Below are 18246 nucleotides of genomic sequence, written 5' to 3'. Positions count from 1 at the left end.
AGAACTCATGTCAAAGTTAGAAAAAATCCAGCAACCAAGTCCATGGAAAAATCTTCATTCAAACTTCATTTTATTCATAAACTTATAAAACAGTCCATGTTATTACAGCTGCCCCACTAGAGGACGCGTTTCGAACGACCATGTTTTTAGAGACGGATTAAGAACATGGTCGTTCGAAACGCGTCCTCTAGTGGGGCAGCTGTAATAACATGGACTGTTTTATAAGTTTATGAATAAAATGAAGTTTTAATGAAGATTTTTCCATGGACTTGGTTGCTGGATTTTTTCTAACTTTGACATGAGTTCTGCTACCTTCCATTCCGTGCATTTTTTATAAAAGTTTAAAATAAGCAATCAATTTTGTTCAACTTCACAATTGTGTCCCACTTGTTGTTGATTCTTCACTATAAGCCTTAAATGTGGGAAAAGGTTGAAAAAAATCAAAGGGGCCGAATACTTTCGCAAGGCACTATATGTCCATGTTATTTACTGGTCCATGTTAATTACTGGTTTGAGATTTATTTCTAAAAGGTTTATAACAAATTTAATTGTTTTTCATTAGTTTTTAGAAGAAAAAATAATTGACAGATTAATTTACCCCTCCGTATGAAGATGTACTGAGATTATCTCTTTGTATAACTGTACCGTGCCGGTGTTGGTCAGGCTGCTCGGATCCGAGATCGTGGTGGCTCGAGGGGCCCGGACCTGGCTTGGCGGATACTTTGATCTGTGAAAAGGGAGTATTTACAGGGGATTAGTTCGTGACGCCACCTGCGGGTTGCGGTAATGGGAGTACAGCCGCTGCTGGAAGGAGTAGCGGGGCAGATGGTGTTGGGCAGCAAGGTGTCAGTTCCTCCGCAGGAAGGGAAGGCCTCAGACTCGGGATGTTGGTGCTTTGGGAGGACAGTGTGCAGGGGATCAGGGTACTCACTGTGGGTAGTCGTGGTGGTGGATGAGGTTTAAAAAAGGAGACACACACACACACACACATTGCAGGTAAACCAAAGTCTCTGTGTCCAGCTGCCGGGAGTCCATCCAACTACCTAGTCCCACCGATGTCACTTAGTGATCCGGAGCCTGCCTCCGTGCACAATTTGTGGTCCCTGTGGCTTGAAGCTGTTGGGGCCCTACTCACTATTTGTAGTGTAGCTGTGCTTTTGAGGGCTGGCACGCGGGATTTTAGTGGGTTACTGTGTCTGGATACACCCCTATCCCCCTCGTTGTACTGATGCCCTCAACCTCTGAGGGGAAGTCGTAGGTGAGTCCTTGGAGGTCCTTTCCCTTACAGGTTAATTGTCAGGACGTTGAATCTGCTCCTGACCTAGGGTCCTGTACCCTGTCATGTTCGGTACCGGTCAGTTCTTTTGGGCCTTCTGCTGCCGACAGTCCTCCATGACTGTCAGTCACACCCTCGACCAATGTCCCTGCTACCGGTCCCCGACTCATCTGGACCTGGATCACCGCTTGCGACCCAACCAGTGTCCCTAGCTCCCCAGGAGCTCACTCTCCCAGCTCCTCTCTCTTTGGAGCCTACTTCACTACTTTGTCTCCCTCTCAGTCTGCTCAGTCCCCCAATGGCCGGCCCATTTAGAGTTTGTCCACCCCCTGGTGTGTCTGGCAGTGACTGCTGTGAGGTGATTGGGTTTTGTGGTGCAGATGGAAGTGACATCGGCTTCTTGGGTACCTGGAACCATGGGGGTTGGGCCCTGCACTCTGAGTAAGGATGCAGTACCCTGCGGCACCCTGATTAAAGCAGGGGCGCCACATAATCACAATATGATCGCAAAAAAGAATACCATTTAGTACCTTAGGCAGAGAAAATCCTAATATACTTAGCAGTGCAGTGTGGGGCTGATTTCAAGAACTCCTGCCTGCCATACTGGATGTCCTGATTTTGAATCCCAGAACAGACCAAACTTGAAAAAAGGAAGCCAAGTAACCAACTATACTGTATGTGAAATAATTTACTGAGCACAGAGAATTGTAATGAGATAAGGGGAGAAAAGTGTCAATGATCACATCAGTATTTGAGATACATACAGTACGATTGGGCTCTACCCATCCATGGGCTCTTGCACATACGGTGTGGTTGTCTAGATAGTAGTTATTACAGCAAATTAAACTGTTTAATGATTCACTTATCAAACTACTGGAGTTAATTAGGAAATTAGCCAAATATATTGACATTCTATAATTAAACTAATTTAAGGGGGTGGTCCGAAGTCAAACTAAATTTAATTCTCAATCCCTCTGCGAGCTGTGCACTGTGCGATCTGCACAGTGTTGGCGTACAATCTGTTGTCAGCTCAGATCAGTAATTAATAAAGTAATAATAAAGTAAAAATAAAGCAGCAATAAAGCCGGCAACAGAGCAATGTCAGAAAAACCAACGTGTAGAAGACAAACGCCGCCCCTGCTAGGGACATCACTGGTCTCATGCATCAAGCATGCTGGATATTGACATCGCTCTGTTGCAGCCTGACTTATTACTGATCTGAGCCAATAACAGAGCAAATGCTGTCACTGGGGAGATTGCACAGATCGCAGGGAGGGACACAGCTGGAATGAGCACAGCCCCTGAAATGAGTGTGACGCCCTTCACAAATCTTCCAGGTGCAGGACTCCATCCTCCTTGGCATACCAACAAAACCCACACCCAGGTACACAACACCAGCCAGCAAAGCCTAGTCACCCCACATGACAAAAAGGACACACCAGTGGGTGGGGCCAAGCGGATGGTGACGCCCACCTAGGGGTCCTGAGGTGTTCTGGGAGGGAACATGACAGTCGAGTGTGGAGAGTGGAAGTGAGAGGAGTGTGAAATGACAGGGTAGTCAGGGGTTGGAGCCTGTGGACTACTGACTAGGTTGCAGTCGGCAGACAGGGCCATAGGCGACGGAGATCCGGTCGAGGGAGACCTTAAGTGGACCAGGGCAGGGTTGTAGCCTGCCGGTGCCGACAGCAGGAATCTGGTCCAGAGACCGTGCACAGTCGGGATGCCTGGACCCTAGGGCGAGGACAGCTTCAAGCCTCTTGTCAGTTAGCCAGCCGGGGACAAGATTTCACGTCTTGTCCCACCAGCAAGCCCAGCGACCGAGACGGAAGCCCAACGAGGGGAATAGGGCTCTGTAATTGCCTGCTAAGATCCCACTGGTCAGTTCTCTCGGGCCACAGCTCCCAACACACAGAATCATCGGGAGTGGACTTCCCCGTTTCAGGCAGAGTAGTCAAACTGAAGACACACACACTAAGTGAAGAAGAAGGGGCCCCTGTTTACTGTACCAGGGTGTGGGACCTGAATACACCCGCTGGAGGTCACCGGTCACTGGCAGTTTGGTTCACCATTGGACTCTGTGTGAATTTCTCTGGAACTGTGAGTACACCATTACCACCCAGTCCAGCCCTGCAGAACACACTCAGCATCCTCCTTTCTGTACACCTGGGCCCCGGGACAACACCTCCCCTACCCGTGCAGGGGATTCCATCCTGCTGCCCTGCTCCATCAGCCCGCGGCGTCCCATACCAAGGCAGCGGCGGTGTCACCAACCATCACCGCAACCCACGGGTGGCGTCACTGACAAACTCTTCCCCTGTAAATTCACCCCCTTTTTATTGTTGTGGGAGACGGGCCGCTGCACGAGCCCCGGATCCGGCTGTCACTCGAGCCCCAGCCACGATCCCGGATCCGAGCGCCTTGGGTAGCCTTCCCTGACATGGTCAGTCACGCCCTGCCCGCGACATGAGCATCACTGATGACTCTTCATTTCAGGAGGTGGCAGGGACTGTGGCAATGACCTTAGCCTCTGCCCATACTCTGATGATACTTTGTTTGAGTATCCCAACATGCACTGGGATTCTCAAATAAAGTGTCATTGCGCAGAAAATTAGGAAAAATAATAGAATAGCAATTAGATATTGTAGTTAGGGAATGGTAGGGAATTTTTAATACAAGTATATTAGAAAATACCTTAGCTTGCAGAAGTAAATAGGAATTTAATATTAAATTGTTTGACTTCGGACCACCACTTTAATGTATGTGTTGTTGTTTTTTTAAGGGAAGAGCTTCTGAAGAGAATCCGTGAATGTGTGTACCTAAATGAACAGTACCAATCTTCTTTCCACAAAGTTAAAGAGAAACTAAAGGAAACGCCAAATGAGAGGCAATTTGAATTCAGGTAAATCTTTATTCTACCTAATATTTTGTTGAAAATTCATGCAATTACAGGCAAAAAATATAAATGTTATGTGCATAGAAAATCAAACTACCCCAATTTTTATCTTGTTTGACTGTCACAAGCTTGCAGCCTATCCATACATGTAACTGCCAACTGCTTGCTTAGGATTAACTAACTAGTCTTTGCAGAATGCTCCACTAAAGTCATTAAAGGTAAGGTGTTGCGTTTTTTATTTTTGTATTAATAGTGATTATGAAATCAAGTATTTTTTAATACAAAATTACATTCACTGTTTATTTAGTTTTCATTTAATTTTAGTTTTACTGAAACACTGGGGGCTGCCATCTTGCATTTGCTGTGAGTAACAATAGTTACTCACCTCAAATACGGCAGCCCCTGTGCATAGAAGACCATTGGTGGGCTCCAACCCCTATACTTAACACAGAGAGAGCTTCTGCTGTGACCTGGAGACGCCCCATGGGCTGTCCAGATAACAGCAGAGGGAGGAGATCGGCACCATCTTTGTGGAGCTCACAGCGTATGCTGTGTGCTGCACTTTCCCCCTGCCATCCGTTCGAGTTGTGTGAGTACTGGCGCAGGGCCACCGCCGCTATCCTCCTCCCACCCCCACCGCTGCTCTCCCCGCCGCTACCTTCCTCCACCCACCCCCACAGCTTTCCCAACCTCCACTCTCCCCCAGTCGCTGCCACTGCCCCTCCTCCCCGCCTCCACTCTGTCCCCACTACCCTCGCCCAGCCACTCTGCCTCTGCTCTCCCCCCCGCCTCCACTCTGCCCCCCCGTCACCACCCTCCCCCACTCATCCCCTGCCGCTCTCCTTGCCACCACTCCTCCCACCTCTGCTCTCTCCCTACCGCCGCCGCCCCTCCCCCCACAGCTCTCCTGCCACAGCCCCTCCCCCTGCCGCCCCTCCATCGCTCCCCCTGCTCTTGTGTGCTCACCTCGGCCCGCCGCTCCTACGGAATACAGCAGGGCGCAGAATACAGCGGCGCACGGAATACAGCAGAGCACAGTATACAGCGGAGCGCGGTATACAGAAGGGTGCGGTATACAGCGGGGCACAGAATACAGTGGCGTACAGTATACAGCGAAGCACGGTATACGGAGGAGCACGGAATACAGCAGAGCGTGGTATAAGGAGGAGCACTGCGTGTGCGCGCGTGGCAGAGCACTGCGTGTGCGCGCATGGCAGAGTATTGCTGCTACCGGGTGTAAAGAGCGCTATGTGGAGAACAGTATGCAGCTGTCCTTGGTGACACTTTAGACATTAGGATCACAGTTTGGAGCCATTTTTGGAAACACCCAGATTGGGAGGGAGAGGTGTGACATGACACACAGGAGAGCAGATTCCACCCACTTTACTGCAGTTGTAATGTGAACTAGTTCTACAGAAGCTCTACAGTAGGATTTCAGCAGCTGCTCCCCCTAGTGTTTGAGTGGAAAATATCAAACGTTAATTTTTTTTTTATATTTTGCTCAATTAAAAACAAATAATATTTAAACAAAACATTAAAACATTAATACTTTTAATTTTTTCAGTTATTGAATTTTTTTTTTTTTTTATACGACACCTTCCCTTGTCCACTGCTTTTACATCAATGACCTATACTTAGGCATAGTCATCAATGTCTGTTTGGCTGGGGTCTGAAACCTGGCACCCCTGCCGATCAACAGTTATTGGTTCTGGCGGTGGCAGCAGGTGGCCGGTAATGCTCACTTTTGGAGCTGACCCTCAATTGATAGGATATGCAATACCCGGCCGTAGCCACTATTACAATCAATAGAAGCCGGATATGTGGTACCTCTCCGTGGTCACTATCAGAAGAAGGGCCACTCTGGAACTGAGCATTTCGGGCTAGCGCCCCTGAAAACAAGTGATTAGTGAAAGTGCCGGTTGTCTGACCCTAGACGATCAGACATTGATCTATCCTAAGGATAGGCTATCAATGTAAAAGTAGTGGACAACCTATTTTATTACAATGAAAGATAACTGGTTTGGGCTGATCATTCTGGATAGTAAAATTCTGATTAGAATTAAAGGGTTTCTCCCATAAGCAATATTTATCACCCCTTCAATGGATATCTGGTGGGGTAGAACTCTTACCAATCCTTAAAACATGAAGCTGCCTCTTCTTAAAAGCGTAGTCCATCAAATAAAGCAAGAATCTTGATTTAGGCTTGTAGAACTCTTCCTTCGGTGTGGCACCCAACACGCATCCTGTTTTTTTTCATTTTGGGCTTCCGCTTTCTGATTGTGTGATTTCATGAGTTGATGACAATTTAGTGCAGTCTTCTGAGAAAGATCCAGAGCTGCACCTAGCCATCTCCTGAGCTAGCTGAAGACCTACTATCTTAAGGCAGCACCACTCGTTTTCAGTTATGAGAAATATTGTTTTCAGTAGGCTAAGCCACCTAAACCAATATCTTCTGATGCTTCTACAGATCAGTTTCCCTGCAGTAATATAAAAAAGTGGCTCAGAACGCATCTCAGTTTATCAAAATCAGCCCAACTGTAGATGCTACAACCAAGCTAATCCTATAAAACGAACATGCAACTAGGATGACTTTAGTTTTCTGGCTGATCCAATTATAAGAGCTGTATAATTACTAAGCTTAGGGCATTTCAGTATATCACTTGACATCAGCCCATTAGGTAGTACCTGAAGGCATCTAGAAGAAATAATTACAATCCAAACACTTTTTTTTAAGGGATTTTTTTAAGGGAATCTGTCAACTGGTTTTACCCAATCTCATGTCACAAAAATATGGACATAGAGCCCTGATTCCATCTCTATGTCACCTATGGAGCTTCTTGTAGTCTTGATAAAAATCATGGTTTATCTTATGCAGCTCTACTGGTACTCTCAATCATGAGCTTCATCGACCCCTGCTTGATTGGCTGCCAATCAATGGTGTGGAAGGGGTTAAGCAAATCTCGTGAATATTGAAGACTACATGGATGAATCTCATCATTGAGAGAACTAGCAGACCTTCAGCAGAAAACCCAGTAATATGGGGCAGCATAAACCTAGTGACAGATTATATTACACTATTTTATTGTATTTCTTCAATTAGCGGAAAAATGACTTTGTCCTTGTATTGTTTAACATTTAAAAAAAGGGAAAAATATAGTTCTATAATTTTTTTTTAATTGCGATTAAATTCCTAATTTGTATTGAATTATATTTTAAATTGCCTATAAATTGTTACTTTTTTTTCAGTGAAAATTATATATTTGGAAAATTGGATACATTCTGTAAGCGTCTTGAAAAGATATCGGACATGAGCAATGTCTTGGAAAGTCTGGCTGATCTTCAGAATATTAGAATTGAAGGAATTGAAAAGATCAATATCCGATATCAGACAATTGTTAGTAACACTAAATCAAAGACTTATGATGTTCTTGATCATCGTAAACAAGAAGTAAGTAAAAACATGCTAAATTAAGTGCTCAATAGAATAATGCTACTGCTCCAATGTTATTTATAATAATAATAATAGTAATAATATTATTAGGAATGAAACATTTACTATGTCTCACCATGTCATGTAAGATTTGCAGCCACAGTGTACATAAAATCATTACTAGTGAAGAGCGAACTTGCTTGCCACTGCTCTATACTTTATCAAGCATTGGGATACTCGTGCATGCTTGTTACTCAATCTACTATCACAGGTGCTTGAGCGAAAGCAAGTCCTTTTCCCGCACATTTTGCGGCTGTTAACCATTAAGCATGGAGATTGTCTGCAATACACAGAAATCCTGTAGCTGTGTTGGCTACTGCCATTATGGTGATTGGCCAGCCGCATTGCGTCATCGGATCTATACAAGATGGGGTGCAATGCTCTGCACACTGTCCCTCTGGAAGCTGCTCAGGGACAGTTGATGTAAGTGGGAGATATTAGATTAGAGCAGGGTTTGTACACTTGGACCCTTTAGTGCCTTTCATGTGGCAGTAAAGGGTGTTTAGCATTAACTAAATAAATAAATTTAAAAATTCTGGGTGGGGTGCCCCTATTTTTGATAGCCAGCCAAGGTAAAGAAGACAGCTGCAGGCTGGCATTATCAGACTGGGAAGACCTATGGTCATTGAGCCTTTCCTAGCCTAAAAAAAAAAGAAGTCTGCATCCACCCCGTAGTTGGCGAATCCATTAGTTGCGCTTATTCTGGCTTTTTGCCCAGCTCTTCGGCAATTGGGGTAATCATTTTTGGGGTTTATGTCAGCTGACCTCAAGCCCAGAGGTTAGTAATGGAGAGGTGTCTACCAGACACCCTCCCCTCCCTAAGTTGAAGTATTGATTCAGGGATGTAATGGGACCAGTACACATGGATTATGTCAGAGCGTTGTATATTTTTTTTATAATAATAAATTGGTGAATGGGAAATATTCAAAGCAAGAAGGCCTGCGGAGACACCATCACATGTTTCTCAACGCTGGCAGAAAACTAGCCAGGTCTTTCACCGGGAAGGAACAACCACGGGAAGGGCAGTCTCCAGTCAAGGAGACCACCTATGCCAAACATGGTATCCATCCACAGACAGCCGTTTCGGGGTATTTGCCCCTCATCAGTGTGGAGTAGGAATCTGGCTAGTGGGAGCATTGCCTAGAAAAAGACTGTGAGCTACTCCACACTGATGAGACTGCCCTTCCCGTGGTTGTTCCTTCCCGGTGAAAGACCTGGCTAGTTTTCTGCCAGCGTTGAGAAACATGTGATGGTGTCTCCGCAGACCTTCTTGCTTTGAATATTTCCCAGGGGGCATTGCTCTAGAATCACTGCGTTGAGAAACACGTGATGGTGTCTCCGCAGTGGTGGATGTTGATCTCCCTAAGGTCAAGCATCCTTGCTCACATAATTATTACCACTATAATGCATTGTCCTAAAAATAATTTTTGAAAAAATGTATATATTTGAATCTGAGGTTAATTTTTCTACTCTACAAAAAGGGACGCAAGAAACAATGGTAATCTAAAAATAAAAACTCCAGCTCCAAGTTGTAGATAGTCTGAAACACATAGCTTAATGCCACCCATGGTCACTAGACATACCATCTGAACATCATGGGGTCAGCCTGCATTTTATCACAGAGTTTTTGGATTTTAATGTTTCAATAACGGTTTTGGATTTTTAGCTACAACTTGGAGCTGGAGTTCTTCTGTTTTTGGATTGCCTTCCTGGGTCTAAGGGTATCGTCTCACTAAACGACGTACCAGCGATTCCGACCACGATATGACCTGGTCAGGATCGCTAGTGCGTCGCTACATGGTCGCTGATGAGCTGTCAATCAGGCAGATCTCACCAGTGACCAGCCACCAGCTCGCAGCGACTCGTGGAAACGATGCTGGGCTTGGTAACCAAGGTAAATATCGGGTAACTAAGCAAAATGCTTTGCTTGATTACCCAGTATTTACCCTGGTTACCAGTGCACACCGCTTGGCGCTGGCTCCCTGCACTCGTAGCCAGGGTACACATCGGGTTACTAAGCAAAGCGCTTTGCTTAGTTACCCGATGTGTACTCTGGGTACGTGTGCAGGGAGCCAGCACTGGCAGCCTGAGTATGGTGTACGCTAGTAACCAATTTAAATATCGGGTAACCAAGCAAAGCACTTTGCTTGGTTACCTGATGTGTACCTTGGTTACCAGCGTCCGCAGCTTCCAGAAGCCGGCTTCCTGCTCCCTGCACATTCAGTTGGTTGCTCTCTCGCTGTCAAACACAGCGATGTGTGCTTCACAGCGGGAGAGCAACGAGCAAAAAATGAACCAGCACTGTGTGTAATGATCAGCGATTTCACAGCAGGGGCCAGATCACTGCTCAGTGTCACACACAGCGAGATCGCTAATGAGGTCACTGCTGCGTCACAAAAAACGTGACTCAGCAGCGATCTCGCTAGCGATCTCGCTATGTGAGAAGTACTCCTAAGTGTTTGACCTTGCTTCACATATAATATATCACTTCAAGTGAGCTGTTGTTTTTTTTTTCTATCTTTGTAGATGAAACAATAGTGTTTATTTGGAATTTCCCTTTTTATTTGCTTTCACTAACAGTACAATGTGCCATGCAATTTTGTGCTTGACTCTATCTTTAATAATTTCAGTTTGATAAGGATTATGTGGAATTCAAGAACCAAATAGAAGGTCTTTACCAATCCCTTCAAGGATTTGTGGATTCCTGGTTTGAAAAACCATTGACTGTAAGTGTACTGTATTCTAAAACACGAAAAATGCTAGTCATAATCCCTATACTTATAATATATAGTGAAGGTACTTAGTGCACAGTTTGATCAAATTCTCCAGTGACTAACCACTGTGAATACATGCAGGGCATCATATTATGGAAACAGATCCAATATAAAACTAGAAATCTCCTGTTTTTACACAGATTTGTGTGTAATCATCAAGTTTGACTTATTGTACAATGACACATACTCAAGTGAAGACATCACTTAAAGAGAATCTGTCAGCAGGTTTTTGCTATCCCATCTGAGAGTAGCATGCTGTAGGGGCAGAGAACCTGATTCCAACTATATATCACTTGCTTTGCTGGTTGTTGCAGTTCCTCTTTAAAGGTATGTTTCTCATCTTGGATATCTATAATAAAACCACAGGGTATGCAATAAATACCCGCAGGTCCTTCCTTTTGAGAACCGTCTCTGGCTCTCTGAACAACAAGGCTCTGTCTCATCCTGCTGGAAATGGAGACATATATGTGAATATTCCATAAACCTCAGTCACTGCTCCATTTATTCATTATGGGACTGCCAGAGATAGACCCAGTCCAATAGAGAAGTCTAGCACTTTATTCTGACAGGACCTATGAGTCTGGGATATGTGATAAATCTCATTGGAAATTCTGAATATTTCCTGTAATATAGTTTTGTTTGGTTGGTATTCACACTGCATTATTTTTTTTCCCTTTGATAATGAAGACTGAACAAATGGTGAATCTGTTAGTGAAATTCGAAAGAATTGGAAAGGATCACCTTGACTTTGGGGAAAAATATATGATCGTTCTACAACGATACAGCCGCGACTTGGATATGGTTCGAAAGCTCTACCAGAAGCATAAAGATAGTCCTCCAACACCTCGAAATGTTCCCCCGGTGAGTTTACACATTACATATTTTAACATTTTTTTAGTTTTAAAAAAAAAATGAGATACAAGATGTATTCTAATGTTTTTAAATTGCTCTAGCTAGTTAGAAGCATGAAAAGGAAGTTTTACTCTGAGCTTTTTCTATATGTTTTGATTCCTATACTGTGAATGCTTTTATCTAACAGAGTGTACAGCTGGTTTTCAAAGAGCTCGGCCGCCAGAGCCAGGCCAAGTGTGGGCAATAGCCCCATTCCAGAAGAAAATTTAACTCCTAAAATCCCATTCAGCTTTTTCCATCTAAAAAAAAATGTGTTATTTGGTCTTGCTTTAAGCTACAGCAATTGTATTTTTGCTATAACATTTGAAAATTTATTTTAGATATATCTTTATTTCTCACTGCAGATAACAGGGAAAATTATGTGGGCCCGGCAGCTCTACAGAAAAATTGACCAACCAATGAGATTTCTCAAATTGAAAATAGACCTTTTACAGGTTAGTTGTTCACTATTTCCATCATCTTAAAGCTAACAATATGATAACTAATTTTTCCTTATGCTGGATAAATATGTAATTAGGAAAGAGTGCAAATAGAAGATATAAAATTGGCTTTGTTGTACAAAAAGTATATATTTTGCATTCTGACTTTATTTCATGTTATACTATTTGCATATAACTATTTTATCTATTTCCTATTTTTTGTTTTAAGACTGGTGAGGGCCTCAAATCAGATCAGTAGGGATCTGACATGTGGCACCCCATTAGTTAATTGCTGCTCCCAGGATGGCTGGGTGTAGAGTGCTGATAGCTGGGACAGCACAGCTGTGGCCATTGTATGGTGTCCATTCCTGAGTTCTTCAGCTCAGCTTCTTTTTGTCTGAATAGGAGCTGAGCTGCGGTGCCTTAAAATGGCCACGTCAGTGTACAAAAATGTGCTTCTCTGTTTCAGTCTTGAAAATGGCTGATTGGTTGGGAGCGAAAGTTGACCTCCCCCACAGATATGATATAGATGAGCTGCGTAACTTCAGCCCTATGGTTCCCAGGGCAAAATTTGGACATGCTCCCCTTCCCAACCAGCATAATTCTAAGATACATGGGCCCAAACAGTGTTAAAAGATCCTAGAGAGACAAAAGCTCTCGCCTCCTGTAAACAAAAATAATGCAAACAAAATCTATAAATCTCACAGAGCAGCAACGAGATAATTTTCACTTCTAAATAATACAATCATAAAGTTAACAAATATTATCCTCGTAATCCTACTGAATAATGTCTACTATACAAATACCACAGGGCCAAATCCATGCACCACACCTTATTTTTTATTTTAATAATTTATTAGTGATAAATGAGCACTAGAGATGAGCGAACCGGTCCCGGTTCGGCTCGAGGTCGGTTCGCCGAACGGAGGTCCCGTTCGAGTTCGGCTCGTCGAACGTTCGACGAACCGAACTCGAACCGCATAGGAAACAATGGCAGGCAATCACAAACACATAAAAACACCTAGAAAACACCCTCAAAGGTGTTCAAAAGGTGACAAACAACTCACAACACAACACAAACACATGGGAAAGTGACAAGGACATATACTCATGCGAAAACAAAACAGCTGGACAAGGAAAAAGAGGAGGACACACAGATATATGAGTATATGCAAGGAAACATCGATTCCATTATTGTGTAACTTGAGCCCTGCTCATTTTAGGCTTCCAATCTTGATAAATTGCCTGAGCTCGCCACGTACGCCTTGGGGATCTTGTCGTGTCCTGCAGCCAGCGTTCTCTCGGAGCCTGTCTTCAGTGCTGCTGGGGGTCTGCTGGCAGATAAGCACATGTGTCTGTCCACTGACAATGTGGACATGGCTCTCAGAGGACTTTTCTTCCCCTGGCTCAGCTAGGGGAGGCGAAAGGCACGCGTATTTTTGAGAGTGCTTCATGCAAAGCATCTTTTTCTTTTTCAAAAGGGGGCTCAACCGATGCCAGTCAAGTGGGGTGTGTGTGGCCCAGTTAGTGGAAACGAGGGAGACTGTGGTTGGAGTCCCCTCGCTGTGTTTCTAAAAGAACCAAGATGAACAAGTCATGGCTCTCAGAGGACTTTTCTTCCCCTGGGTCAGCCAGGGGACGGGAAAGGCACGCGTATTTTTGAGAGTGCTTCATGCAAAGCATCTTTTTCTTTTTCAAAAGGGGGCTCAACCGATGCCAGTCAAGTGGGGTGTGTGTGGCCCAGTTAGTGGAAACGAGGGAGACTGTGGTTGGAGTCCCCTTGCTGTGTTTCTAAAAGAACCAAGATGAACAAGTCATGGCTCTCAGAGGACTTTTCTTCCCCTGGGTCAGCCAGGGGACGGGAAAGGCACGCGTATTTTTGAGAGTGCTTCATGCAAAGCATCTTTTTCTTTTTCAAAAGGGGGCTCAACCGATGCCAGTCAACTGGGGTGTGTGTGGCCCAGTTAGTGGAAACGAGGGAGACTGTGGTTGGAGTCCCCTCGCTGTGTTTCTAAAAGAACCAAGATGAACAAGTCATGGCTCTCAGAGGACTTTTCTTCCCCTGGGTCAGCCAGGGGACGGGAAAGGCACGCGTATTTTTGAGAGTGCTTCATACAAAGCATCTTTTTCTTTTTCAAAAAGGGGCTCAACCGATGCCAGTCAAGTGGGGTGTGTGTGGCCCAGTTAGTGGAAACGAGAGAGACTGTGGTTGGATTCCCCTCGCTGTGTTTCTAAAAGAACCAAGATGAACAAGTCATGGCTCTCAGAGGACTTTTCTTCCCCTGGGTCAGCCAGGGGACGGGAAAGGCACGCGTATTTTTGAGAGTGCTTCATGCAAAGCATCTTTTTCTTTTTCAAAAGGGGGCTCAACCGATGCCAGTCAAGTGGGGTGTGTGTGGCCCAGTTAGTGGAAACGAGGGAGACTGTGGTTGGAGTCCCCTCGCTGTGTTTCTAAAAGAACCAAGATGAACAAGTCATGGCTCTCAGAGGACTTTTCTTCCCCTGGGTCAGCCAGGGGACGGGAAAGGCACGCGTATTTTTGAGAGTGCTTCATGCAAAGCATCTTTTTCTTTTTCAAAAGGGGGCTCAACCGATGCCAGTCAAGTGGGGTGTGTGTGGCCCAGTTAGTGGAAACGAGGGAGACTGTGGTTGGAGTCCCCTCGCTGTGTTTCTAAAAGAACCAAGATGAACAAGTCATGGCTCTCAGAGGACTTTTCTTCCCCTGGGTCAGCCAGGGGATGGGAAAAGCACGCGTATTTTTGAGAGTGCTTCATGCAAAGCATCTTTTTCTTTTTCAAAAGGGGGCTCAACCGATGCCAGTCAAGTGGGGTGTGTGTGGCCCAGTTAGTGGAAACGAGGGAGACTGTGGTTGGAGTCCCCTCGCTGTGTTTCTAAAAGAACCAAGATGAACAAGTCATGGCTTTCAGAGGACTTTTCTTCCCCTGGGTCATCCAGGGGATGGGAAAGGCACGCGTATTTTTGAGTGCTTCATGCAAAGCATCTTTTTCATCTTGAAAATTGGGTCAACTGATGCCAGTCAAGTGGGGTGTGTGTGGCCCAGTTAGTGGAAACGAGGGAGACTGTGGTTGGAGTCCCCTTGCTGTGTTTCTAAAAGAACCAAGATGAACAAGTCATGGCTCTCAGAGGACTTTTCTTCCCCTGGGTCAGCCAGGGGACGGGAAAGGCACGCGTATTTTTGAGAGTGCTTCATGCAAAGCATCTTTTTCTTTTTCAAAAGGGGGCTCAACCGATGCTAGTCAAGTGGGATGTGTGTGGCCCAGTTAGTGGAAACGAGGGAGACTGTGGTTGGAGTCCCCTCGCTGTGTTTCTAAAAGAACCAAGATGAACAAGTCATGGCTTTCAGAGGACTTTTCTTCCCCTGGGTCATCCAGGGGATGGGAAAGGCACGCGTATTTTTGAGAGTGCTTCATGCAAAGCATCTTTTTCTTTTTCAAAAGGGGGCTCAACCGATGCCAGTCAAGTGGGGTGTGTGTGGCCCAGTTAGTGGAAACGAGGGAGACTGTGGTTGGAGTCCCCTCGCTGTGTTTCTAAAAGAACCAAGATGAACAAGTCATGGCTCTCAGAGGACTTTTCTTCCCCTGGGTCAGCCAGGGGACGGGAAAGGCACGCGTATTTTTGAGAGTGCTTCATGCAAAGCATCTTTTTCATCTTGAAAATTGGGTCAACTGATGCCAGTCAAGTGGGGTGTGTGTGGCCCAGTTAGTGGAAACGAGGGAGACTGTGGTTGGAGTCACCTTACTGTGTTTTACATGCTTTTAGTAGGGCATGACATGGCTTAGAGGTTGACTTTCAGCATCTGGAAACTGTTGGCTACCAAAATGCTGCCTTTCCAACCTTTTTAACCGAGGAATTTCGAGACCTTATGCCCATCGCAGTGCCCCAAGAGCCGATGCCCAGGCGCCACTCCTTCTCCAACAAAGGCGTGCACGCGCTACACCAGCATGTCGCACTAAACATCACTGATTCCTTGAGAAACTCTGTGTGACAGGGTGCATTTCACCACAGATAATTGGCCCAGTAAGCATGGACAGGGGCGTTACATGTCGCTGACTGGGCAATGGGTTACTGTGGGGAGAGATGGAGAAGGGTCTGCTGTACAAGTCTTGCCGTCCCTACGAGTTGTTTCAATCCTTCTTCTGTATGTAGAAGTTAATACACTGCTTCTGCCTCTTCAACCTTGTGTGGGTCCTCCACCTTGGCGCAAACCCTGTGTGGTCAGGCCACCCTTCCTTGTAACTGCGCACAAGGAATACCACACACCTCCTTACTATGCTGGCAGCAGAGCTCAATGCCATCAGGCGGTCAAAGGTTTACTTTGAAATGTATGGGAAATGTGAGTCACACCGCTGAGAAGTTGTGGACGGTTAGCTCTGGAGACCGAGTTTCATCAATGGTTGTCTCCACTCAACCAGCAGCCAGGGAAGGCCGGGTGCGACAATGATGCAAACATGGGTGCGGCCCTTCGCTGTGACAATGTGACACACGTGCCTTGTGTGGTTCACGTGTTTAACCTGGTTGTCCAGCAATTTTTAAAGCACTATCCTGGCCCACATGGCCTTCTGCAGAGAGCACGGTGTAACGCCTTCCTTGATCCACACACTCAGATGGGCTGTAAATGATAGGCTAGAGGGAAGCCACTCACCAAGCAGGACCCCTAGAACCCTGAAACCCTTTAACCCCTATACAGGGATTAGGAATTACACAGGGCCCAAGGTGATCAATACCTGTGGAAGGCTGCAGTTCCAGAGAATAGTAGTCAGGCAGGGTCAAAACATTAATTGAGGAACAGGAACAGAATGGGACGGCCAGGACTTAATCAGAAAACAAGCAGAGGTGAAATGCGGATCGGCCAACAAGGTACATAAACAGCAAGCAGGAAAAGTAGTCAGGTAACAAGCACACAAAATCATAAAACTGAACTGGGGGTAAAATTAACCAGAGGTTCATAGCTATGTCTGGCAGTGGTCTGCAGACAGGATGGGCATAAAAAAGGGTGTGGTGTCTTCCCATTGGTTGTAGCTGAATGATGGTATTTCATCTGTGAGATACCCACCAGCTACATTCAGCCAGAGATTCTGCATCTGTCAAGGTAATGCAGCCCAGTGGGTGAGCATAACCTGCGTCCACCTGCGCCGCTGGCATCGACTCCTCTCCCATCATCAGCACTATGCATGAAAGGAACACGTTGTCACCTGGCGACCGGAGTACAAATTGACGGAGCGTACTCCGTTGGTGACTTAACAGCCGTGTGCGGCAATGATGCAAACCTGGCTGCGGGCCATCGTCAGGGCAATGTGACACACGTGCCTTGTATGGCTCACGTGTTGAACCTAATTCTCCAGCAATTTTTAAAACACCATCCCGGCCTACATGGCCTTGTGCAGCGGGCACGCTCGCTATGTGCTCACTTCCATCGTGCGCACACAGCAGCTCAACAACTTTCGTCGCTACAGAAGTCTTTAGGTCTGGTGGTTAAACGCCTGAAATGCGATGTGCCGACACGCAGGAATTTGAATCTGCACATGTTGCAGCGTTTGTGGCAGCACCGCCGAACCCTGCTGCAATACGTTATGACATATAGCCTGGGATAACTTGATCCAGAGGTGGTGCAGATCACGCTGCTGGAGTGGTGTCAGATCAAGGACCTATGCACCCTGCTACACAGTTTATAAATGTCGACGAAGATGTTTAGCACTGGCAATGTCATTCTCAGCGTGACAATTCTGGTCATCTACATGATGGAGCACACTGTAATTATTATTCGGAGTCAGGTGTTGGGACAAGAGGAAGGGGAGGAAGTACAGGAGGAGTGATATGCGGAAGGGATAACAAGATCTACGAGGTCCAGATGGTCAGCGGCACCTATGCGGCAGTCATGGTGAGGGAGAGGGATTAACAAGGGCGCATAGTATCAGCAAAAAGTGTTGAGGAAGGTGCAGGAGCCCATGAAAAAATGGAGGACGAACTGGCGATGGGCATGGAAGACTCAGCAGATGAGTGAGAGCTTGCTCACATTTCGGTTGTGCGAGGTTGTGGGGAGAGGGCAGAGGAAGGAGGCACGATTCTCACCTCTCTGCCACCAACACACCAAGGACTTGGTCCTCCTGGATGCACAAGACACATGAGCGCCTTCTTGCTGCACTACCTACAACATGACCCTCGGATTGTACGAATTCAAAGTAATCCGGAATACTGGGTTGCCACACTGTTAGATCCCCAGTACAAGACAAAATTTGGCGAAATAATTCCTGCCATAGAAATGGACGCACGTATACAGGAGTATCTGCAGAATGTGGTACGCAATCATAGATCTGCTTTTCCATTAAACACCAGTGCTGCACAGAGTGAATCTCAACGCTTTGTCATGGATAGGAGGAAATGGTCTTTTACTTGTCCACATCTGAGGGACCGAGGGCTGGCTGCTGTGCTGAGATGGCGTTGAGTATGGTGTCCCTGCAGAG

At 45.8% G+C, this 18246-nt stretch overlaps 1 protein-coding gene across 1 annotated transcript in view; it reads left to right on the top strand.

Annotated features, from left to right (window-relative positions):
• Nucleotides 1-18246, top strand: part of LOC142243222 (dynein axonemal heavy chain 5-like) — a 638472-nt gene that overhangs the window by 46836 nt on the left and 573390 nt on the right. Inside the window, exons 14-18 of the mRNA XM_075314893.1 lie at nt 4056-4175; nt 7416-7617; nt 10290-10385; nt 11121-11294; nt 11690-11779. Of these exons, the coding sequence (XP_075171008.1) occupies nt 4056-4175; nt 7416-7617; nt 10290-10385; nt 11121-11294; nt 11690-11779 (682 nt within the window). The remainder of the gene's footprint in view (nt 1-4055; nt 4176-7415; nt 7618-10289; nt 10386-11120; nt 11295-11689; nt 11780-18246) is intronic.

This window comes from Anomaloglossus baeobatrachus, chromosome 6 (genome assembly GCF_048569485.1).
Source record: "Anomaloglossus baeobatrachus isolate aAnoBae1 chromosome 6, aAnoBae1.hap1, whole genome shotgun sequence".
Taxonomy (NCBI): domain Eukaryota; kingdom Metazoa; phylum Chordata; class Amphibia; order Anura; family Aromobatidae; genus Anomaloglossus; species Anomaloglossus baeobatrachus.
Note: the sequence above shows the minus strand (reverse complement) of the source record. Positions and strands in the feature narration are given on the sequence as shown.